At 45.6% G+C, this 26,333-nt stretch overlaps 1 protein-coding gene across 2 annotated transcripts in view; it reads right to left on the bottom strand.

Moving 5' to 3' along the window:
- Positions 1–26,333, bottom strand: part of DCP2 (decapping mRNA 2) — a 660,306-nt gene that overhangs the window by 426,289 nt on the left and 207,684 nt on the right. For both annotated transcript variants that reach the window (XM_069625507.1, XM_069625506.1), the window contains exon 4: positions 21,549–21,647. In XM_069625507.1, the coding sequence (XP_069481608.1) occupies positions 21,549–21,647 (99 nt within the window). The remainder of the gene's footprint in view (positions 1–21,548; positions 21,648–26,333) is intronic.

The raw sequence follows: 26,333 nt of genomic DNA, 5'->3' as shown, positions 1-26,333 counted from the left end.
TGGATGCAGTGTCCTGCCCTTGTCTTGTGACAGCATGTTGTATGGGCAAGGAAGTTTGATTGGGGGAGATAGGGACATCTCCATTAAGTGAGCGAACAATGGCTGCCGGGCCCACATTGGGGCCACTAGTATCATGGTCACCTGCTCTTGGTGCATCTTGTGCACCACCTTGTTGAGGAGGGGAGTCGGGGGAAAGGCGTAAACAAAATTCCCTGACCATTGAATCAACAGACCGTTCCCCTTGGACTGGTTCTGGGGGTACATGGAGGCGTAACTTTGGCATTGTGAGTTCTCCAGGGTTGCGAACAGGTCTATTTCCGGGAAACCCCATTGCGTGAAGACGTTTAAGACGATGTCTTCTTGCAATTGCCATTCGTACTCTTTGGGTAGGGGGAAGTCTCTGCTGAGTTTGTCTGCTAGCAGATTGAGTTCCCCTGGTACATGTTGTGATAGTAGGAACATGTTGTGTTTGAGAGCCCACTTCCATATATTCTGGGACAGCTTGGACAGTCCTGGAGAGTGAGTGCCCCCTTGCTTGTTGAGATAGTACATGACTGTGGTGCTGTCTGTGAGGACCATCACTGTCTTTCCTTGTAAGTGTTCCTGAAAGGCTTTCAGTGCTTTGAACACTGCTAATAGTTCCAGCAGGTTTATATGTTTGGAAGCTAAGCTCGGAGTCCACACTCCATGAGCAGTCTGATGGGATAGGTGAGCCCCCCATCCTGTAAGGGATGCGTCTGTGGTTAGAGTGGCTTCCACTGCGGGTGTGGCAAAAGTTTTCCCTAATAGCAGGTTTTCCTTTGTCCACCACCGTAGTGAGAGAACCAAGGCCTGCGAGACCACCACTAGGTCGTCCCATTGTCCGCTGGCCTGACACCACTGGCTGTAGAGCCACTCTTGCATTGGGCGCATGCGCAGGCGCGCGTGAGGTACCAAATAAATACATGACGCCATCATCCCTAGCAAACGCATTGCTTTGCGTACCGTCACCTCTTGACCTGCCACATAATGGGGGATCTGAAACAGCATGTTTTGGACCCTCTCGTTGGAGGGGAAGACGAGGCCGTCCTTTGTTCGAATTAGAGCCCCTAGGAATTGTTTGATTTGGCTGGGGTCTAAGCTGGACTTCTTTTCGTTGATGGAGAAGCCCAGTCTGGACAAAAGGTCTACGGTCTTTTGGGTATTGGAGAAGCATGTTTCGTAAGAATCCCCTGTTATGAGCCAGTCGTCGAGGTACGGGTAAACCGGGATGGATAATCTGCGCAGGTGGGCCGCTGCCACTGCCAGTACTTTCGTAAATACCCTTGGTGCAGATGCTATCCCGAAGGGTAGTACTCTGAACTGGTAGTGTTTGTTCCCTATCTTGAACCTGAGGTATTTTCTGTGCGCTGGCAACATTAAAATATGAAAGTATGCATCTTTCATGTCTAGTGTTGTCATGTAATCCCCCTGTGATAACAGTGGGATTACATCCTGCAAGGTTACCATACGAAACTTTTGGGGTTTGACAAAATTGTTCGCTGGACGCAGATCTAATACATGGCGCATGGTTAAATCCTTTTTGGGTACAAGGAAGTACACTGAATAAATACCTTCTGTTACCTGCGATAGGGGTACAGCCTCTATAGCTTCTTTTTTCAGTAGTTCTTCTACTTCTTGAAGAAGAATAGTGAGGTGTTCCGGTGTCATGCGTCGGTTCTGTGGGGGTCTGTATTTTGGGGAACCGTTGAATTCGATGCAGTATCCGTGGGCTATGGTGGATAATACCCAGCGGTCTGACGTTATTCCCTCCCATGCTGAAAGGAACGATGTTAGCCGGCCCCCGACCGGTGATGCATGGGAGGGGACCCAAATCCTTGGGTCATTTGTTGGTATTGGGCGTGGGGCCTTTTGGACTGGAGCCGCGCCCTCTTCCTTTGCCACGACGTTGGCCTCTTTGACTGAACTGGGTGCTTTGGTTAGAGGGCCAGTTGGTAGCAGAGTAAAATTGTTGTTGGCTTTGCTGCTGGCGTTGGCCACGAAAGGAGCGTCTATTGCCATAGCTGCGTCTGTTAGGTGGCCTAGAAATTTGGTCAAGAGTTTTGATGGTATCAAACTCCTTCTTCGCATGTTCTAGTGCCTCATCAACTGCTTTCCCAAACAGATGCGTTTGCTCTATAGGCTTATTTATTAGGGAAGCCTGGGTTTCTGGCTTAAATCCCGAATTGCGCAGCCAGACATGGCGTTTGAGAAGTATTCCCTGAACCAGGGAACGTCCAGCTGTCTCTGCGGCATCCAGGGAGTTCTTTACTATGCCCTGGTTTACAAGAGTTCCCTCTGATATAGTAGCCAACAGGCGTGAACGCAGGGGTTCTGGTGCGTCCTCTGCTTCGCTGCGCAGCTTGCTCCACTGTGCATCTGCGTAGCTAGCTAATAGGGAATTGTTATTCGCAATCCTAGTTGAGAAGGCGGCGGAGGTTGTGATTCTCTTCCCAAGTGCAGAGAGCTTCTTGCCCTCTTTGTCAGGTGGTGCCTCACTAGTAGATAGTGGTACTCCTGCTCTCTTCCTTGCGTTAGTAACTACCAGAGAGTCCGGAATAGAATGTCCCCTGATGTACAAAGGGTCAGAAGACGAAGGGCTGAAGAGCTTTTCTATACGAGGGTTGACCCCTCTGACTAAGGCCGGATTGGAAAGGGAAGGAGTTATTCTTCTCTTTATAGAAGCCAGGAGCGGAATGGACTGACTGACCGGGGCTTTTTCTTTAATAACTTTTTCTACAAAGTCTATGTCCGGAAGAGTCTCCCCTGTGTCTATTTCAAAATGCGCTGCTGCCTTGCGCAATAGTGCATTAAGTGAGGGCTGGTCATCTATGGGGGAGGTGTTGCCAATAGGTGAGTCCTTGGGAGGAGAAGGGTGAAAGACATCAGGGTCTGAGTGCACTGATGGGGATTGCCAAGGCTGCGCTGATGGGGAGTGCCAGGGCTGTGAGGTAGCTGTATCTTCCTCAAAAGCTCCTGTGTTAGTGTAAGGGTCTTCCTCAAACCCCTCCTCCTCATGTTCTTCCTCTCCACCTAAACACTCCTCATCTTCCTGGAGGTATTGCTCCTCTTCAGTGAGGTCATATGCATCAGTAGAAGGGGGAAACAGCCTAGGAATCTTGACCCTAGGGTCATCCTGGGTCCATTCTCTTGGTCTTTTGGGTCTTTTGGGTGTGGGTGGGTTTTGGCTACCCAAAAACCTCTCCATCTTTTCCATACAAGAAGGGAGTCTTTCCATGGTCTCATGGGGAACCCCTGAATAGTCTAGAGGGGGGAAATCAGTGTTGTCACCTTCAAAGCGCTTCGAACGCTCCCACAACGTCGACGAAAGGTTTCCGTCGCCCTCAGAAAAGCCCTCCGGTAGTTCAGAAGTGCCTTTAGATGAATGGGGCAGTTCCTGGCTACTCTTGTGCTTTTTCGGCGTTTCTATTTCCTTGGTTGCAGTATTCGACGTCTGTTTCGTCGTCCGCTTGCGTTTGTCCTCGGAAACAATTCTCGCCAGGCTCTCGACGACGAGTTTGTCGGTAGAGGGTTCTGGAGTCTGCGTTGTCTGCGTTACGCGCTGTTTCTCGACGGCCGCTCTATGGAGCGTTACGTAGGGTGTCTTTGAGGTAGCGCCCATGTTAGATGAAAGCCCAATCGCTGGTCGCGGCTGCGTTTGCGGGTGGGGCTTGAGACCCTTACAGTCTAAGGTCGACGCCGGAGTGCCCTGCGTCCCCTTCGGCGCTGGTGGATCCTTCGTCCTCGACGAAGAAGAGCCGTGGGTTGTGTGTTTAGGCCTATGGGGTCTGTGTGCGTCCTTGTCGCCGGGGTGCTCATCCCCATAAGCAGGGCGTGAGCCGAGCCCGTCGGGGCCGGGGACGGACGTCGAGGAGCGCGAGCGCTCCTTCTGGGGGTTAATGACTTCCGTAACGGACGTCGAGTTATCACCCTCCTCGTCACTTTCTGTAACAGCGGCGGCGGGTGAGGAAACTGACTTCGACATAGCGTAGTCCGCCCACCTCTTAACTTTCCATTCTTTAAGGGTTCTTGGCTTTAAGAGCTTACAGGCCGTGCAGCTGTCCTCTTTATGATCGAGGGGCAAGCAACGATTACAGAGCTTGTGTTTATCCTTCCAAGTGTATTTGCCCCTACAGCGTGGGCAAAACTTAAAAGGTGTCCTCTCCATAGCTGAGGCAATAAAAACTGGTGATAACAACCCCAAGGGAAAGATAGGGGAGAAAGAAAGACATTGTCGACGAGAAGAGAAAAGTTCGAACCCCCACTCTCCCTACTGTATGTTGGCCGGCGAGGCCTGGCCACGTGTTCGGCAGCGCCGAAGGATCTCCTCCGTCTCTTCCTCTCCGTCGAAAACTTGCTCGGCGGAGAAACAGCTTCACAGCTAACGTCGAGGGGAGGGATCTTTTAACAGTAAGTATATATTAAGGACCGAGGTCCGTAGTACTTGTTTAGCAATGTCTCTCTAGGAGCTCCGCGTAAGGCGACCATAAGCTGGGCGGAAAAAAACAATCTGAGGGACCTCGACGCGTGAGGGATTGTGGGTACAACGCACGTCACTATAGGGATAGTGTTACAGACACGCCTTGTCGACGTCCCCTTTTCGACTACGAAAAACAAAATGCAATACTCTGCAGTGACCACTGGATGTCGGACCTATGCACAGCATGTGATTCTAAGCAGATTAACAAACATCAGAAATATAGTTCTTGATTGCAATACTTTCCATCTTATAGTGTGTTCTTAAATGCTTAATAAATGACTGGAATTTGTGTACATTGTCGTCTAGCTTGAATTATTTAGTGTTGCCATGTGTGGACTCTGTAGCCTTAGACCACTCTCCATTTCCTGAGACTAAGAATTGACTGTGCATCCACCTACCTAGATTGAGTTTGGATAACCTCAAAGTATCTTCCCTGTTCACCTTAACTAGGGTGGCATCCTAAAGTCTTCCCAACTCCAAGGCTGTCTTTAGAAATCCATCTATCTGAACAATCACCAATGCCCCAAATGGTTTTTGCAGATATGGGAACTGATAATATTGAGGAAAAGGGCCCTTTAAATGTGCTTGGTTGTGCTGCTGACCCCTCTTGAGGCCTGAACCACAAGGGGAATGGGATTCTCTCTCTCATTGAAGGGAGAGACATGCAACAGCTAAGCCTCTTACCAACGCTAAATGGGCTGTGAATAGTCTGAAACTGCAGCGCAGAAAAGACGTATCCTGGAAGCAGGACCATGACATATACACGTGGTGGGCGGAGAGAGCTGGAAGCCTGTAGAACTCTGCTGATCCCAGGAGCTGTGGAAGCCCAGAGTCAAAAGCCCGGAGGAGGTCAAGAGACTGAGCCATGACCAAGACTGTAGACCGGTGTGACCAAACTGAGGAGTCTGGATGAAGCAAAAGGTGACCGTACAACCGAGAAGCACGGTTCATGGACAGAAGGAGCGGCCTCCTCCCCTAACGGCAGACACAGCGGAAAAGCAGGAACACGGTTCCCAATAAGGAGAGGGAGGAGGGCAGCGGAACTGACTCCATCCAGAGGAAAGTCAGAATGCTAAGAAAGTGGATCAACTAGCAGCGGGGCTATAGAAAGGCAAAGATGGATAGAAAAGACATAGAAAGCAAAGTTAACACATTAAAGAAGGCCATGCAAAACCAACGAGTAAGCAGAACACTCAGAGAGGATGAAGTTAAACAGAACAACCCACTAGGGGTTACCAAATTTAAGCAGGAGAGAGAGAGAGGATAATCCTAAACTGAAGATGTTGCAGAGTAAAATTGCAGAAGAGAACTAGTTGTTTTGAATAAGACTTTGTTAAAAGGGGTTAGGTGTCCCCCCTCATGTGGGTGAATGCAAGGGATTTGGATTTTTAACTTTACAAGTAGGCCTCGGCCTGAAGCTCCAACAAGGAGTCTGGGGACGATTGAACTTTACAAGCAGGTAAAGGTCTGAGAGAGATATACTTTGGGAGAAGGTCAAGCACCAACCAGCACAAACAAAGGAGAGGGAGTAGGGACACTTCTCCAGGGCACATTTATTTTCCTGTATTAGTGGTAGGGTCGGTTAACGTCATAGCATAGGTTTAGACGGAGGACGAGGTTTATACTTTTGTACGACATTCTGACAAGCACCATTTTCTTATTTTATTAGAATAGGGAACCTTCATTGTAGTACTAGTTCTAGGAGAGACATTTCTTCTTTAATTTAATAAAGTCAGTTGGAACCATGTCTAGTGGTTTGCTCCTGTGTCCGAGATACTGTGATTGCCTCCCTTCCTTGGTACCTACTGCATAGCATCTTTTTCTAGGAGGGCGTCAACTATTGCTAACAGAAACTGATATTCTTTGCTTCTTCTGTAAGGGTCTGCTACTAGATCAATCTTGCGCTGTGTAGATCCATGAAATTCCTTTGTCTAGCATTCTTTTTTTTAATGCATATATATTCTCTCCGACTATCAACTAGCAGCTGTGTTTTCATCCTATTCATTTTTTACTATGGCATACACCATAATTTTCCTCTTGTCAGTAAGCACATCACTGATGGACAACACTAAATTATTAGTGGCATGACTTGCATTCGCCACATCTTTTACAAGGAACACAATGAAGACTGGATAAGCAGGAGCTAAACGCAGGAGCCATTAACCAGGAACCATTAGCTACATATAGGGAATGAGGAGCTAGTAAATCACATTCCACAAATCTTACTTCCACATAAGATGCAATGCAAACTTACCATTTTGTTCATTATGTATGACCCCCTTATGCTTTAATTATCGTATAGAGAAGTCCTAATGTTTAATTATAGTTTGTGAATTTAACTCTGTGCATTTGAGACAAAGGTATGTTTGTCATACGTTGGTCCCGGGGAGCCAAAAGTAGCTCCTGGTAGCTGTTGGTGTCAAGCTAAACAGGCTCTTCTAGGCTACAAGCACAAGCTAGAGAGCTCGCCGGTCCCCTCAACTTCGAATCCTGCTTTTACTTCTGTGCTCTTACTAAAGTTTCTGCAACACCTAGATGGATGGCCTTTCCACCCACTTTCTACATAAAACATTGAGGAAATAAGTCTGTGTCGCTGGCTAAGTGGTTCAAACTTGTGCAAATAAAACAACGTTTAAATCTCCGCTTATCTTTACTCAGTGTGTCTCTGCTTTGTTTCCCTCTGCTTTGCCACAGCAGCATTGACACTTTCCTCCATGTTGTGTCACCCTGTCTAATGGACCACCTTTGCCTCAGGAACAGTACTGGAAGCACCTTCTGCTTCCAATTCTTATGCATTTCAAAGTGTGCTCGACTCTCTTTTCAACTACCATCACCTCACTTAAGTTGGGGTCACTCTTTACACACATGTCCCGCCTAACCATATTATTGCTGCAGCGAATCATGAATTGTGACTTGTCCAAACGTGCAGTAGACCGCTAATGCCCTGGGCACTGTTATGTATTCCTTCACTGATTCACTGTTCATCTGTTCACCAATGCCGAAATTATATCTGTGTAATATGTAAAGTTTGGACATTTAATAAACACCTTACTTATTTAAGCTGATCTAAAATATGTTGATACCTCCTCCACCAACAACTTCAGAAAGACACAAACTATATGACCCTAGTGCCCAAAGCAATGAAACAGTAAAGAATAATTACGGTCTACAGTGAAGTTTGGATCGAAAACAGCAAGTACATACTTTAAAAACGCCGCAATCCCATTTTGTCACTTGACAACAGGTTCACCGGAGTTGGGCAAGAAGAGGATGCTTTGAAAGGCATTGGACATCCAGTACAGTGGCAATCATACTTTCAATAGCGCATTCTTATGCCTGTTCATGAATCATTTGCCCAGATACAAGACCTTTTGTCCTGGTAAGTGACCCGTGGTTGGTTTAACAGTGCTTGTTCACTTTCATCATGGTGTGGCACTAGATGGAAGGTGCATTTCTCATGCACACGGTTGAGGCTGAGCCGAGTACATTAATGACTTAAGAGGATGTGTTAATGTTCCTCTACACTTTTACAAGCTTCATGCTAGTGTGAAGCTTTTAAAGACTTGTTTATGTACTAGGAGCAATCTGTGGGAGCTGGGTTTGAATCCTACCTCCGTGCCATTAACCTTTTGTACTAGGTTTCTTTTGTTTAACCGCCATTCATGTGTGCACCCGTTACCACTCCTGCTTCCAGTCGTAGAAGCTGCTGGTCTCCATTTAGTAATTGTAGCTGTGAGAGCTGATCAGGTCTCGGCAATTACGGTGTTCAGAAGTGAGCCAGCTGTAAATATGTACTTAACATCTCAATCTGTTTTAACCACTACACAAGCCATTGGCGCATCATGCAAATGCCTTACTCTTTTGTTTGGAGTGCTGCAATGCTACAGCAGGGGCTCACAACCCCCAAGGAAGTCGAATCACACTCCCCCAGGGAAGCCATTGCAGTGCCAAGTCCGTTTTATGGGCAGATGGTGTAGGCCTCAAAACTCAGCACTGTCAGGTGTGAACAGTGAAGGAGGGCAAGTTCGTCTCAAAAGCAATTCTGAAGAAGCTAGTTCCATGGGAGAGAGGGGCATTCATTGTTAAATGCTAATTGTTTGTGTGAACAGTATAGGATGCCTTCTGAACAATCTCGTAAGCAAATCGTGTGTGTTTTGTGTAGTTCATATGAATATACCCTCTGAATTCTGGGACATGTAGTCCTCTAACCTAATAGAAAATAATTGCTCCTGTCAGTATCTACTGAGGCACTACCGCAAGACACATGGTGCTGAAGCCTGACTTTTCTGACCCACTGGGCTTTATTACATTGCAGAAAAACAGGTAAATAAGACATGCATTACTTACCGTAATAGTATTTGATGATTGCATCCGCTTAAAATCACATGCTGTGCATAGACTAGCGAGCAGTACCCAGAGATGGTGGTGGGATGTATGAAGGAACAGTAGCAAAGAGATGTCTTAGCACTGCTTGTCCCACCTGAGAATCCGACCTAGAGTGTGTATCAGGCAGCAGTGTTTTGTAAAAGTGTGTACAGAACGCCAGGTTACTGCTTTACAAATGGACTCAAGAGGAACATTTGCAATGAATGCTATGGAAGCCCCTGTGCCCAGAGTAGTGTGCTCTAGGCTTGAAGGGCAGATCACTTGGCAAGAGAGAAACAGAGTGTGATGCAGTTTACGATCCACTTTGAAATAGCCGATTTGGAGACAGGGTACCCTTCTCTACCATCTGCCACTGAAACGAAAAACTGGTTTGTTTTTCTTATTGGTCTTGTCTTTTCCAAATAATAGATCACCGCTCTCCTCACATCAAGTGTGTGGAGGCTTCATTCTGCCATGTTAGTGGGGTTCTGGAAAAAGGTGGGTAGTTCTATTGATGGGTTCACATGGAACTTTGAAATAAATGTAGGCGCAAATCGTGGGCGAGTGCACAGGACCACCTTATCCTTGTGAATCGTGACAAATGGGTCTTTAAGTGAAAGGGTCTGCAGTTCAACAACTCTCCTTATTGATGTGACTGTCACCAGGAAGGCGGTCTTGTAAGTGAGTGCTTTAAGGCTAGCCTTATGCATAGGTTCAAAAGGGAGGTTCCATTAGTCAGTACAACGTTCAGGTCCCATCCGGGAGCTGGGTTGGAGATAGGGGGGATTAACCCCCTCCATAAAAGCCTTGATTACCGACATTTTCCACCAGGAAACCTTCTTCTGGGACGTGGTGTAAAACTGAAAGTGCAGCTAGGTGGACTTTTAAGGAATTGAAAACCAGGACTGAATTTAATAGGCGAGAGGTACAAGACAATATGTGTTGGTGGGCATTCAATAGGATTGATGTTCTTGGCATGGCACCAGATGACAAAGTGTTTCCATTTGCTGGAGTAGCCAAGATGACCACACCACTGTGTGAGTGACAGCTAGGCTGTATGAATGGGGATCTTTTTGCATAAAAGCAGGGTCCTGAGGACTGGAAGAGCAAGACGTCGGCACTGGAACTAAGAAGCCAAAGAGGAGAGAAGCCAAAGACATCTGCAACGACTGAACCACCGGTGAAGCCCTGCTGCAGCATCTCACCACTTTTCTCCATACGACGAGAGAATATCTTCATCTGCAAGAGCCTTCTTCCCTTGAGCTGGTGGGGCCAAACAGTTTGCCAATCATCATCCTGGACCTGCCTTGGTCGAATCTACCATACCCTGTACTCGGAGACCAGATAGCCAGGCACCAGTCCACCCGGACCCGGATCGTACCTTTTATTCATCTGGCAGCACAGCGTCTGGTTTCATCCCTGGGTAGTGCAGTAACTCGAACCTTCCTCCACGACGAGAGCCTCTCTTCCTCTGCTTGATCACCCAAACTGCAGGCACTACAAGGAACAACCGCCACCGCAGGAGCCACTTCTTCATTCAAAGGTACATTGTTTCGCCAGGCCGCCCTTTCTTCGCGGTAGCACTAAAGGGGTTTTAAATCCTTTACCTACCTGTTGGGTTGGCCGCCCCTCTCTCGTAACATTGTCTTTTCACTTTCTGCATCCACCTTTTCAAAATCGTTAACCAAAGACTTGACTGCAGCTACAAGAACATTTTGCTCCTGGGCCCTTGCCCTGTACCAACCGACTCTGGCACAGGCCTGTTGACTCTGGCTACATTTGTTAGACCTGCCTTCTTTAGATTGATTCTCATCTAGAACTGTGTGGTGCACCTATTTCTTACAACTACCATTTCCTTCCCATTTTTAAACCTTTTACTGCCTATACTGATGCACTGTCTTGCTTAAATTGGTCCACAAACTTATGGGAAGTGTTGCTAGGGTGTGTATAACTTGTGCTTTCCCTCCCTTGTAAGGAATTGTTAGAGTATCCCTTGTGTGGGGTTTTCACTGTGCCATTTTGCTCAGTTTTCACTCTGGTTCACTTGGTCTACAATTTAACTTGGGAGTGTGTATATTTTTCCTTTGACTTAATTTAACTTGCTTGATGACTGTGATACATGTGTTTTAATTAGAAGTGTATAAAATAAATATATAACTACTTTTTAATACAAAGCTTTGGTCAGTGTTTCCTTGTGCCACAGTACTGTAGGCCTATTGTGTAAACCCAGAATACTGCTCATCTCCATCTTGAGATAAGTCTGACTGCCCAGCCACAGCTAACAACTAAATCTTTGTGGTACAGACTGATACCAAAGGGGATTTATTGCTCTCACCTGTAGTCCTAATCTTGTGTAGTGCTCCCTAAGGGAACTGCACAGTATTCTGCCTAACAGCTTGACACATTTGTTTGCTGGGCGCAAGTCTAACACAGGGCACATGGTGAGATCCTTTTTGGGGACAAGAGAGTACACTAAATAAATACCCTTGTTTACCTGATGAATGGGGATGACTTCTATGGTGCAATTGTCCTGAAGGATCTGCACCTCTTTCAGCAGAATCGGCAGGTGTGCTGGCGATAGGCATCTGCTTCTTGGTGGATGGTATCGAGGTGGCCGGTGGAACTCTATACAATAACCAGGGGTGATTGTCTTCAGCACCCACTGGTCTGAAGTGATGCCCTCCCATGCAGGAAGAAGATGTTAAACGTCCCCTAACCGGGGAAGCATGGGAGGGGACCTGCGCCGGCGAGTTATTTCGAGCTGAGGCCGGGGAGCCTCTTGCCGTGGTGTTTCTGCCTCTACCCTTGCCTCTTTGTTGTCCCCTCTGTTGGTGTTGGCTATTGCCAGCTAAGCCTTGTCCGGAGGACCATGGGGTACCTCCTGCACCATACTGGCCGTGTGGAGATCAGGAAAAGAGACTGGCCCCAAAAGGAACGGCAAGAGTTAGCCCCTCCTCGTTGTTGATACGGTCTGGCAGTGATTTGATTAAGAGACTTGAGAGTCTTGTGCCCTTTTTTTCGCCGTCTCCAAGGCGTCATCCACAGCATTGCCAAACAAATGTGCGTCTTCCACAGGTTTATTAAGGAAGCCTGAGTTTCCGGCTTAAACCCCAAGTTCTTTAGCCAGGCGTGCCTTTTGAGAAGAGTACCCTGGGCCAGAGTACGCCCCGCCGTCTCGGCTGCATCCAACTTATTTTTTAGGATGTTGTGGGTCACCAGTTTTCTTTCTGAGACAATCGCCAGTAGGCGTGATCGCACAGGTTCAGAGATTCTTGGAGGCCTTCCTGAAGTAGGTTCCACTGCACATCACAATAACTCGCAAGAAGAGTAGTATTTGCAATACTTGTTGAATATGCCGCTGAAGTGGTGATACGTTTGCCAAGGGCGTACAGTTTTTTGCATTCTTTGTCGGGGCGCTTCTGCAGTAGACAGTGGCACCCGAGCTATCTTCCTGGTGTTAGTAACCAGGGAGTCTGGACTGGCATGCCCTTGAATGTACAAAAGGGTCAGACAGAGAGGGGCTAAACAGTTTCTCAACCCGAGGGAAGGGAAGGGGACAGCAAAGAAGAATTTGCAAGAGCGCATAACTTAATCCAACCAAAACAGCTATAATGAAATTCGGAGTAAAAACCAAGAGCAAAGGCTACCAATGGTATTTACAAAATACATCCATACCATTGACTGAAAATGCAATCTGCTTGGGCTACTTTATAAATGAGTCCAATTCACTTAAATCTTCGGTGTCCCTATTAAAATCTAAAAGCCGTCCCTTGCTCTCTCAGTTGAAAATAATCCATTCAAAATATTGCAAATACTCCTCGATACCGGTAATAGACTTCTTCACCTTAAAGATAGAAAGTGTCCTTTTATATTCCTTGGACATTTTTCTAGATAGTCTCCAGGGTTCACTGTTGAAAACAGCAATGCACCTTCCACCGAGTTTACCAAATTGTGTACTTAGACATGAATTGGGGCTAATTGCTCCATCTTCTCGAAGGAAATGGCGTCAACTATGCAATTATGATCAAATGTGTTCACCTCAACCCAATTCCCTTTATGTTGATTTAAAAACAAATATTCAATTGCTCAATACCCTGTCAATAAATCGCCATCGTCAAATGCAGGACATACTTGCGGAACTTAATACAACAAGTGAGGATTTGTGTCTGCGACCAGTTTACGTAAACAAACTATGAGAACGACTGGTGCAAAACTATTGCAGAAATAGGAAAGTATAAAATGTATTCAGAATACTGTATCTATACTAAAAAACGAGTTCCTAGATACACTTACATTGAGATCTTTCCTTGTCATCACTACAGAAAGTACTATATGTGGTTTAAATTCAATCTACATCACACACAAGAAACAACTAAGCATTGGAACAAAGACAATGCTGACATAATGATTGAAACATTTTGTTTTCAGCCTTGTGCGGAACCCAGAGAAACACTGAAACACTTAATTTTATACTGTTCCTATTTTAAAGTCAAGAGAACTATCCCATTAATGAAATTTGTTAAAACAGATTATGAACACTGTCTTGAATCACATTGGGCAAGAATGATGCATGGAAAACAGACCTCTAATGTATGTCCTAGTGACTCTCTGCAAATTTATCGAAAATGAACTGATGCAGTATGACAGGCTCGAATTGTAACTTCTGGTTCTCTTGTTTTATTTTGATGTACTTGTTTTACTCTTGATGTGTTTGATGCGTTTTGTTTTATTTGTTTTAAATATCATTGTCATAAGGTCTTAATGACGATATTCTTTTTCACGTCCATGAATTATTGATGAATTGTTTATGTGCAATATTGACTAATTGTATTTTGTAAAGTTTCGGTTTTTCAGAGAACTCAAACTTCTTCTTGGTGAGTACGAATTTAGCTTGAAAGCTTCTGCACCTCTGGTAAAATAGGGCAGGAATCCTCCCTAGGTCTCTTGGGGGTAATACACTTTTCTGAAAAGTCTACAAACTGATAGTTTGTCCATGTAGTTCTCAAACCTCACTTTGGTCCAAAGGGATGAACCAGGGGGGTCTGGAGGGGGGGGGGGGGGGGGAAGGCTCTCCAGGAGGAACAGGGTCCTTTGAAGGGAGTGCTTTATTAGAGAAAGCCTTAGAGAGGGGCTGGGACCCTTCAGAATACTCCTCTTGACAAGAGGAGGTGCTTTTTGGTCTGTTCGCCGCTGAAACAATAGCTGCGAGACTGTTGCGTGCCTGTAGGCGTCTTCATGGTCTTCTGCCCTGCCCTGCTAAAACTGCGCTTTTGTGTTTTTTATAAGAGGCGCCCTTATGGGTGGAATGCCTGGACGCATGCCGAGACGACGGATGCTGGGAGCGCAGGCGATTGTGAAGATCAGTAGGCGCCGTCAAAATTTTCAGCAGTCCTGTTGGCATCTGATGCTTCCTCGACGTATCCGTAGAGGGAGTCTGTAGGTTTATCCTTAGGTGGTGTCGGTGTGCCCCTGTCGCTGGGGTGTGATCTTTCCCATAGCATTACCAGTGGCCTGCCTTTCAGGGACGGGTAACTGGAAACCAGACGGTTCCGCAGAAAGGTCTATGGCCTCCACATTGGAGCCATGGCTGCCATTAGAGTCCTAGTCACTCGAGGAGACGGACCCTACGGGGGGGGGGTTCCACTCTCGGCCTGCATCGCGTAGGCCGCCCACCATTTCGTCCGCCTATCCTTGAACGTCTTGGGACGAAAACGTTTGCAGGATCGCTCGTTGTGGTCACGAGTTAGACCTATTGCACTCGCGATGGGTGTCCTTCCAAGGGTATTTTCTGTTGCAAGGCGGACAAAACTTAAATTGAGTCATCTCCATAGCAGAGGTAAAAGGCGGCAGCCAGACCAGGAAGGGAAAGTGAGGGGGAAAAGGAATGCATTCTCAGAGAAACAAACTCCAGGGCCCCACTCTCCCTACTGTATAGGCTTGGCTGGAGGACTGAAGCCACGCGGTCGACAGCGTCGACCGATGCACCAGTCGCTGAAAGCAGTGGACGTTTTCGGCGTAGGGGTCCGCGAAGTAGCTGTCGAAGATGAAAGTCAAAGACTAGACAACCATCAGTCGTGGGACAAAGAAAGGACTATATTTGCAATCTCCCTCTTTCAACCTCTGCATAAGGCAACCAACTGGTTGGGCGGAAAGAAAAACATCTGAGGGACCTCAACGTGCAAGGGATTTTGGATACACTACACGTCACGTTAGAGATAGTGTTACAGGCACGCCCATGTCAACGTCCCCTTTCGATCCCCGAAAGAAAGATGCAATACTCACCGATTACCACTAGATGTCAGACTATATGCACAGCATGCGATTCTAAGCAGTTCACAAGTATCAGAACAATACTTTCTGTAAAAGCAGCAAGGAATAAAAACCCACAAAAACACAAATGGAACGCATTTCAACAGCATCCCGCGTTTGGTTCCACCACCGGCAAAACTGGTGTATATAGAAGCGCATTCAATAAAAACCAGGGAAAATATGAAAATAATAATTAAATGATAGATCTATAACTGATGTTAACTCTTACTAAATGCATTCAATTTAACAGTAGCGTAGCAGTCAATGAGATGGTCGCCCAGTATATTATGTACACGTCAAGTTCATCCCTGCACCCCAATCTTTAGCAGGTACACCTTGGCAGGTGCTTAACCCACCCGGCACTGATGTTACAAAGAATGGGCGCATTACAGGACTGCCTACATCATACAGTGCATTGGTAGACTCGGCCTGACATCAAGAGGCAGGAGCTTCAACCCTCGTTGAATGACTAGGAGCCACCTGGCAGTTAAGTGATAAACAGTCTCAGATGGCTGTGTCCAGCAGACATCAGAGGTAAATCGGGAACATAATAGTCATGAGCAATGTTGGTGAGATGAACAGTTATTCACTGGAGACACATGTTCTTGGTGTTCCATTCTTTTCCAGAACATGACAGAAACGTTCCTTCACCTCCCTCTGGTTACTTTTATCAATGCCCCCTTTCTTGAGAGTTCTTATCAAAGATTGTGGGTTTGTGCACGGTACTCCGCTGTATTTTGGCAACCAGTTGGATTACCACAGATTGCAGTCTCCAAACATAACAGTCCCCTTGACCCCTTGACGAACATAACAGTCCCCTTGACCTGAAGTCGAGTCTGGACTAATTAGCAGTAGCACTGCTTTCATTTGAGTAGAGCTCAGAAAAGCAATATGACCATATGATGCAATGTCCAGACTTAATTCACCAAGCTCCCAATGTCTCACAAGACAGTCTAGGCACACGGCTTCCTTGCAAACAGCCTCTTCTCCCGGCCTGCCAAAGTAAACTGACCCTTGGCCCAGTTTCACTAAGGAAAACATCATTCTTCTCTGCAGGACCACGGTAGCGAGCCATCTCACTCCGTATCTCCTTTAGCAAACCAGGTTCAGTGGGCTGACCAACCACTATTGCTGTACAGGCTCGACTGACGGTCCAGGGTGAGATGGTCATACAGATGAGCTTTGCTGAAAACAATTGTTTATTTCAGGTAACTTTCCATACTTCAGTTTCAGACCACACTGGTTAGTGACAGTGTTTCACATATTTGGGATTCAAATTGTTGCATCCTAAGAAGAGCTCTAAGGGATGCCCCTCTGTTAGAAAACCAATGTGGGTCCCCAAATCCTGCTCCCATTTCGTCAAGGAAATTAACAAAGCTATACATTGCATCTGCCATTGCAGGGCAGCAGCTGGCTGAAGCCAGATCCGACTAGTGTCAGAAAAGGTTGTCTGGGCCTTTTGAATGGAATGTGTTTTCCCCCAAGAAGAAGCCCAGGAAAGTTTGAATGTGGATGCCCCCAAGTTATTAGGTGGTCACTAAGGGTCTCAAAGGATGTGCCCTCCTATTTGGAAATGGATATTACACTTTACTTCCAATTTTCCTGCTCAACCTTGGAGTCTGCACCCTTCCTTGTCTAACCATGGTAGAACTCCTGGAGCATACGAGGATCCCAACCTGAAGATTAGTGTGAGGAAGCTGTTGCTGCACCTTGGCAAGGCCAGAATGATGGCAAAGCTCTAAGAGTTTCACATCAGCCTAAATGATCCCCGATTCCCAGAAGAGAGCGTGCTGCTCATCCCTGCGCAGACCAGATACAAGGGCAGCAGCACTGGAAATCCAAAGCATCACTCACATATACTATCCAAGAATTATTGATACAGAAACAAAGAACAAAAACTTTTTAAATATGGTTAGGTGTAGGACTAGTCCAAATCTTACATGAATTTATACCACTCGGCACCAAATTAGTCTTCCCGGTGCTGGAACCATACCAGCTGCACACATCACAGCTAACCATACCATAGCTTTCTGCAACTGTAATCTGGTTCATAACCTTATCCTGCGAGTATTCCGTCACCCTATTGGCCTGCAGTAACTAATCGTTACCAGCTGAACTGTTGCTGAAGAACCAGAGACCAGCATGGAGACTGGTGAACTATGGATTTTCACAGTTTTGGCAGTCAGCATTCAAGTAGCATGGGTGATTGCTTACAATCAATACAGGCCTGTGTGATTGAGCCCCATCTTTCACATTTGGCCTACTCTTCCTTTAGACACTTCAACTCAAATACATACTACTGAAACACGCTTAGCTGAAAGCCAAATTGCATGGATCTAGAAATTCCAACTTTCACAATTATCTGTAAAACCAAAACAGAAATGGACCAACCAATACCTAAGGAGAAGATCCTTTGTGCCATCGATCTTTAAAGTTGAACAGATACAAGAAAGCAGGGGGGACGTAGCTTTCCTGTCATGGCAGCCCAGCTGTGGAACTCTTTGCCCACTACCTTAAGAGCTGACCCCTCCTACAGTTTCAGAAGAAAAACAAAAAGTTGGCTCCATGCTCGGATCTATAACAGATTCCAGGCTATCATTATTATTCCTACTACGATGACCGCTTTTCCTTGTGAATACGATTCCATGTGCCTTATTCTTAACAATGCTAATGTTAATTCACCTGTATATACTAGAGTTATATCACTGCTTAATCCACTGTGTATATACCAGAGTTTATGTGATTGTTAAACCTATGTAAATGTTGTAAATAATTCCTTGCTCTGCCTATCTGCCTTGTAATATGTAACTTGAAGAAACCTGCAATGTGTCTAGATACTTTCGGGTGTGGAGCACTTTATAAATAAACAAGGCAAGCTGCATATTTGAACCTGCCCGTTCACTGTGCACACTTTCATAGCCAATTCTCAAGTGACCTTCTCGAACCATTGGTCTGCCTCCTAATCCCACAAACCTCAAAAAGGGTCTCTAAATCTAAGACCGACTGCATTGCACCTCATACTAAAGAGAGGTCAGGATCCCAAAAGCAGTGATTCTTATGGGTCAGTTGTCCTACATAACTTGCCAAAACGGATTCAAAGATCCTGGTAAATCGCATCCAAGGGTTTCTTCCTAATATGATCCACCCAGTCAGCTTTGTGGCAGGGAGCAAATCTTTGACAACATTAGGAACATTTTCCATTTTTCACACAAGAAAGAGCAACTACATCCCATAAAGAATGAAAAAGAATTGCTGCTTATTCTGAAATCAACTACACCAAATTGCAAAGACAGTGGGAAACTGAAACACTCCTTTTAAATGGTGTAGTGCGTGAGCAAAATGAGCCAGAAAACATGGCGCCGTTACGCGGCCATCTTGACTATTCACTTCTATTTACTGCAAGAAAATAGTAATGAAAGTCCACGTTTTCCTGGGCTCAGCTAGCAAAAATGCATTTCTGCTGCGAAGACAAGTCACATACTTTTGTCAGATGAACGAGCTGGGGAGAATAGTTATTGTATTGTCCGCCGAAGGACAAGTTAAAAAGGGAGTCGGAGCACTCTGCAGGTGCAGTGATAAGGGGCAGTGGGAACGACAGCAAGAAGGGAAGATGTTTTTTTTATTCTAACTGGATTACTTCACTCTGTTTATGCTTCATGCTTAATGTCTGATCTTCGGCTGAGGGCAGCTTGGTAACCATGAGGGGCGGGGATCGAAAGTAGCCCCCATAAGAGACAAGGGTTTTCCTCTTGGAGTTCAGAGTTAGAAGTTGGACCCCGGGTGTTGCAGTCTCGCTGGATGGGAGGACGCTCCGCTCCAGATCCCGTTAGAACGATCGATCTCTTTGCCTACCTGCAGTGGGACTAAGCAGGATTGTTGTGGCCGAGATGAAGGCGTCTCCAGTGGCGATCAGAACGGTCAAGTCTTTTTTACCCTTTGTTTATATATAACTGATTATATGTCTATTCTTTTTGTTGGTTTATTATGCATGAATAAAGGGCATATAACGCACAATTTCTTTATAACCATTACTAATGTGTTTTGTGTAATTCTGTGCCTATCCGAGTCCAATGATTATTTTTGCAAGGGTCCGGAGAACGCAAGTACGTGATCTCCATAAGCGGCCAAAATAGAGCAAAACAATCGTCGCTGTGAGTAGGGTCTTTGTGCTGCTATTAATGCCAAAAGTACTCTGCCTGTATTTTTTGAGACATGATATTGAACTCCGTTAGGTAATCTTCCTGATCTCTCAATGTTCCAAACACCACAAAGCACAGGCATTTTCCCCAGTTCTTTCTTTTGAAAGTCACCTTTCACACAAAGTTAGAAAGTTCAATTCCTTAATTTCATTTCAAATATATCTTTTTGATTCAATCACAAAAGTGGCTTCTCATTAGGTGGATGCACAAAGTCTAGGAGCAGTTGTTGGACTACACGGTCCATTCAGTACAGGTTGTGCAACCGATACACCCGACTTGGATTGGCTTCATATGCATTATGCCACAGTTTCAACTTTTCAATGAGGCTTGACAATGTTCATTCACACATCCTTGATACTTTGTTATATCTTGCTTTATCACCATTCACTTGAAGCTTTTGCTCAAAAAGAACAATATAAACCTCCCTGCACGCTCTGCTGCTACGATACGTATTCAGTGTGTCTCGATTCTTGGCAATACTCTTTTGCCTCTTGACAATGTTCATTACAACCGTTCATTCCTTTCAATAATTTGCTTCTCTAAAAAATGCTCACGAGTACTGGCAATGCCTTTTTGCTTCTTGAAAATGTTCATTACAACCATTTATTCCGTTCATTGACAACTGGGCTTTTTATAATGCCCCCTTTAACAGTTCTTGGTCCTCATTTTGGAACATTACTTGTTATGCACTTTCCCAGCTTTTGCTATTCATTTGACACACCCCGGGGTGCCCCTGCCTACTTTGGCTCTCTCTGCCTTGCGCTACCTTTCCAAGGCCTTTGCACATCCTCAAAGGACCTCGCTTCATCCTGCTGCATTGCCTGGAGCACTGGTAAGCACTGTCCTGGCGTTCCTAGCTACAGGACCGCAAGAGGAGCTTCTCTCTGCTCCTAGCGTGTCTGCAGCTTTCCACAACGCTGGTTCCACTTCTCCCAGCTTGCTTGCAAGTCCCGACCTGGCTTCTCCCCGGTTCCCACTCCGTGCAGCAGCCTCCCCGGGTCTCCACTTCTCTCATGTCCCACCCTTTTCTCACAGGGAAACAGAAGTCTCTTGCCATTGTTTCCTCGATTTAAAGTTCCCGGTCTCAATTATGATGTCAGAAAGACTAGACCGCTCAGTGTCATACCAAAAGTCTTTCTTCTGTGTTTGATGCCTCTTCCTCGTCTCAGTACTAATGTGATGTCGGTGTATTTAAGAGTCATAAAGAGGATGTATGGCTCTGTAGTGTCTCTTCCTCATCCCAGTACCTGATTGAGGTCTACTGGGAAATGATGTATGGGAAAGATAGGGAAGGGACTGACAGTAATTTACAAAAGCTTGGGGATATTAGGTTCACTGGAAAAGGGAAATGGGGGGGCACCATTCCTCATCTCCACTCCCCAACTCTCCTCCACACAGGCGATTCTCCCTGTCATATCCACCCTCAGGGTCAGGATCCAAAAGAGACAGCACTTCCCTGGCCAACTGGGAAGCGGATATATTGGGGAAAGTAGTGAGGATGCCCTCAAGATTACTCACAACATACATAAACCTAGGCATTTTTGGGATACTCTAGAGGTGATACACTTCTGGGAGATATTCAGCGTTGACAAGGCTGCCTGTAGTTGAGAAAACAAAAAAAGGACAATTTGCTGCTTCTTTTAAATGCACACAATTTTATTTTTGATTGCTAATGTTCAAACGGAACCAACATTACCAACTGTGTACACCTGTGTGAGTGAGGGGAGGAGACAAAAAATTATTGCAACAGATTGGAAGCACATTATCAAGAAATTATAGCGGCTACACCCGTTTCTTTCATCATCAAATGCAGATTCCCAACTATTCATCATTGACTGGTATGCTTACTACATTGATGTCTATGGTATCTTAATTAAAAGGAGGAAGGGGAAGTGAAGCATCAGGGACGGTGTCCTACTCACCCAATCAGAAGTTGGACCCCCTCTCCTTGGTTCCCTACAAGAGTAGTTGAGCATATATAGATCCCATTGGGCCCCGGGGGTACATGCAGTAAAACCTGGCAAGCAGTGTCCCTTGACTGCTTAGCTATTTCTACTGCTAAGTGAGCCAGGGAAGGTTTGTGTGATATCCCATTTCCTAGGTCGTTATTTCCCATCCCCTGAGACATAATCACTGTAATCTACAATTAAATGTTGTCTAAATATATTTGAACTTACCTCTCGGGCAGCGCAATCATTTGGAGCTTCCTCTTTGTTAACTTTCCCTTTAGGAAATCCCCATCCAGATTTAGCTAGGTATCCTTGAACCAACAGTACCTATAAAAACACAGGTTACAAATATTAAAGACCATATTTCTCAGAAAAATTTAAGAAAATGTTTGCACTGAGCTTCTAGATGCACAAGAAACTAACCAACTAAACCTGCGTTTTTTTTACTTTTTTGACTGATACTCAAATCTTTCTGCTGGGCTCCTACTTGTCCACACCCATTTTTGCCAGCACACAGGCTTTTCCCAAAACCTCACGGAAGACCAATACATTTTTTTTTAAAGTGCGGTGTTGGTAGACAATAAGGCACCTTTTTTCCTTTTTATAGAGGATGCACTGCGGCGAAGCAATCTTATCTTGTTAGTAGCCATTTGATGCTGATCCGGAGCAAAATAGATGCCTGGTGTTGAAGTCTTCCAACATGGCACTGCCCTTGAGGACTTTGTGTAAATGTTTCGCATGGTGGCATGCATCTTTTGGTCACTTGCCTACGTGAGCTGTAACTTAGAACTCAAAAAGGCTTCGCTGAATAAATGTAATCCAGTTTCATCTATGTGAGGCTCAGTGAGACACCTCAACCCAGATCGCTTTTTGCCCATAATACAAATGAGTGAGGATGGACTCCATTGATGGGGAGGCTGCCAAAGGTTTACAAGATGAATGAGTTGTGATTGGAGGGCTGCGGGCACCACCTGGGTGTGTGCATGAGAGTGTAGTATAGTATACTAGTATACACACACACACAAACAATGTCAAGGGTAAATAAATTCAAGTTGCAAACTACAGCCAGGCATAATAAGTCACTTCAGTCTCCATGTATGTGCGTGTACATATTTACATATTTATAAGGATAATTACTCATCTGTTAGTAGTCCATCTGTGGCTTATGTCTGCTTAAAATCATATGCTGTGCATAGGCTATTGAGTGGTTGGTCCGGATTATTACACTTTCTTCTCAAAATCAGCAAAAGGCGTGCACAGGGTACTCCTGTCACACTATCCCTAACTATGTGTACAGGTACCTATGATCCCTCACACATCAATGTCCTGGGGACCATTTGTTTTTCGTACATGACGTACCAAATAAAGAGACTAGTTCATCTTCCACATGCGGAGGATGGGTAGATGCATGTTATTTTAAGCAGATACAAGCCAAAAAAGGACGATTACTTGGTAAGTAATGTTCACATTATGAGGCTTGTGAATCTTAGATTTATATGATTGGTATAGACTAGCTAGCAGTACCCGAAGATGGCAGTGGGTGATCTGAATTGTTTGTATTGTTTGGGCCACCTGTGAGTCTTCTCATTTGCATATCTATGCAACAGTGTTGTACTGTGCTCCATGTTGCAGCTTTGAAAATTCCAATCTGACAACGTTTGCAATGAAGGCTAGAGTTGCTCCTGTACTCCTTGTGGGGTGAGCTTTGGGGGTGAAAGGAAGAGGTTTGTTAGCAAAGTTGTATAAATAAACAATCCACCTTGAGGTACTGGATTTCGTTACTGGATCTTCTGCTCACCCTGTTGCAAAAGACGCAAAGTATTCACCGGTTTGATGCAGTGCTTTGGGTTTGCTTAGATAGAAAATGTATTTATTTATTTATTTTATTTGGCATTTGTAAGGCGCTTATACAGCAAGAATTGTGTTTCATAGCACCCACAAGGCAAAAGGGAAGGGAAAATTGAATAAATAAACAAAATGACAACTCAAAGCAAATGACAACTGTCCTACTAGGCCTCGTGAACATTCTGAGCGTGGAAGTGCAGAGAGAACGAGGGGGGGTTGAGGGGGATAAGAGGGAGGGGGTCCCACAGACGGTGAAGGGCAAGGGAGCCAGTTGCGGGCAACTGGTAAGTGTGAGGCAGAGTTAACCTGTTAAGAGTGTGATCACCCACCAACAATAGGTGCAGACCTGAGAGACACCTCAGGCCAGTGTAGGCCAAAGGCAAGTGCAGGGGGAAGGCAGATGCAGTAGGCGATTGGACAGAAGGCCAGGACCCAGTCTTAAGGGCCCAGACTGCCAATCTCCGCGACTGATGGGATTAGCACTGAAAGGACGGAGGAGAAAAGGAAAGTCAGAGGGAGTCTGTTCCAGAGGAGAGAACCAGCTGAGGAAAGAACGTCCGCCCGCTCTCTGCTTAGAGAAGCGCTTAACAAGCAGAGAGTTGGAGCCAGAGGATCGGAATGATCTTGAAGGAGAGTATTTAGTGAGAGCAAGTTGCAGATAACATGGTCCCCGGTACAGACAACCTTATGGATGATGCAGAGGGATTTAAATTTGATCTTTGCATAAACATGGAGCCAGTGGGGAGAGATTTTAGGGCTAGAGAGATCCGGTCCCTGGGCTTGAGGTCATGCATAAATCTTGCAGGCATATTCTGGGTTAGTTGGAGGGGGCGGAGAGAAGAGGATTAGTCCAGCCTGGAGAGTAACAGACCTCTGGAGACTGAGATTCTGGGGAAAGTGTATACGTCTAATGTGTATAGTACAATTTCTCTTCTTTTCAGTGGATTTGAAAAGAAGACTGAAAATTCAATTGATTGGTTTATATGAAACTTTGAAATATACTTAGATGAGAATCAGATCTGTTCTAAAAACCACTCGGTTTGTGGATTGTGAACAAAGGTACGTCCACTGTAAGTGCAAAAGCTTGCTTATCATTCTTAGTGGAGATCAGGCAATGAGAAAGGATACTGTGTATGCAAGATCTTGAAGTAAAGCCTTGTACAAAGGTTCAAAGGGGGGTCCTATTAGCCTATGAAGGACTGTATTTAAATACCAACTGGCCAGTGGGTGCGCAACTGGTGGACAAATGCGCCTAACACCTTCCATAAAAGCCTTGACTGGCACTTTCCACCATGACACATTTTGTTACTTAAGTTAGTTGTACACCAAGCCTGAGTCAAGTCTGAAAGAGAACAATCTACAGGATGTATGTGTTTTGTTGAACACCAAATAAAGCACTTACATTTATTGAGGTAGCAATGTCTGCCATTTAGTTTCCTTGCTTCACGTATCATCTAAATATATTGCTGAGGCAGGTGTAAGTGGCCAAACTCTGACACTCACCTTAAGTTATGGGCCCTAATTACGATACTGGCACTAAACCATGGCGCTATTAGCACCATGGTTGGTGCCGGTATCGTAACAAGTCCGCCAATGTTCAATGGGGAATTACCACCCCATTCCAAGGTTGGCGGGGCGGTAATTCCCCATTAAACATTGGCCCTTCCCCATAGGGCTCAATGGGACTGGGGAAGGCGCCAAGTACAGTACTTTAATGCCTGGTCTAGACCAGCCGTTCAGGTCGGGTCCCGCAAAGGGACCTCGTAATAAGGCGCTAACGGCACGGCAGCCTTTTACGGCGCCGTTAACCCATTAGCGCCAGGGTCGTAATGAGGCCCATGGAGTTTGCCCACTTACACCTTGCAACAATGTATTGAAATACTATACAGATAAAAGTTTTTTCTTTTTAAGAAGCTGTATCAAAAGGTTGTGTACTGTAAGCAAGTTGACTGCGGACCACACAGACAGGTGCAGGAGGTGTAAATGCCACAATCGTCATCGCCCATGATGGAGCAATGAGCATCAATAACAAAGTTAATCACCGTAGTGACTACCTTATTCCTAGTCCATAGTCCCCTTTCCTCCATACTTGTGGGACATTCCGTCCTTCGGGATGGGACCGGAGCACTTTTGTAAAAAAGCATAACTTTTTTTGTCCTTTTCTTTTTATGCGGGGCCACCGCAAGTGGCCATAATCCCGCCCTCCTGAGCTCCGCCTCGTGCATCGCCCTTCAGTCCGTTTCTATTGCCAGGTCTGAGACCATTTAAGCAATAATAGTGGATACTTTTTAGAGGGGACGGCGGGCGGGCGTATGGAGGAAAGGGGACTATGGACTAACAGTAAGGTAGTCACTACAGTGAGTAACTTTGTTATACTCCTACGTCCCGTCCCCTTTCCTTCATACTTGTGGCAGATTCCCAAGCACACACCACAGTTAGTACGGGTGGATGGAAAAAAAATAAACTTTACTGGAATAAGTTCTTAAGAACAGCCTGGCCAAATTGGGCATCAGTCCTGGAGCTCAGGTCGAAGCAGTAATGCTTACAAAAAGCAGATGGAGAAGCCCACTTACCCGCCTTGGCGATGGACTCCCAAGGGACATATTTTTGGAAGGCAACAGCAGCCGCTTTGCCATGTATAAGATGAGCATGGATGCCTTTCGGAGGTATAAGGCCCTGAATGCTATAGGCTTCTAAAATACATGAGGCAATCCATTGGGAAATATTTGCTTTGGATGCCGGTTTCTCTTTCGGGTCTCCAAATGTGACAGAGTTGCGAGGTGCTACCGAGTTCACTCGTTCTATCGAGATAAAACTTCAGGGCGCGCCTGACATCAAAGTTGTGTAAAACTCTCTCGGCATCCGATGCTGGGTTAGGAAAAAAAAGACAAGTAAGCAGATCGATTGGTTCAAATGAAAATCGGTAACCATCTTAGGCAGAAAAAGCAGGAAAGAAGAAAGAGGTCGAAGCACAACCATATCCTTGTATAAAGTGAGGAATGGATGTTCCACGGAACGAGCTTGGAGCTCACTTACTCGCCTCGCTGATGTAACTGCGATCAGAAAGGCAACCTTCCAAGAAAGGTATTTAAGATCGTAGCGGCCATGGGTTCAAATGGCTTATGGCATAATACGGTGAGGATCACATTCAAATGCCATTTGGGATGA

The sequence above is a fragment of the Ambystoma mexicanum genome, chromosome 6p (genome assembly GCF_040938575.1).
Source record: "Ambystoma mexicanum isolate Mex_15411 chromosome 6p, UKY_AmexF1_1, whole genome shotgun sequence".
NCBI lineage: Eukaryota > Metazoa > Chordata > Amphibia > Caudata > Ambystomatidae > Ambystoma > Ambystoma mexicanum.
The sequence above is the reverse complement of the archived record's forward strand: the minus strand, read 5'-3'. Positions and strand labels throughout refer to the sequence as shown.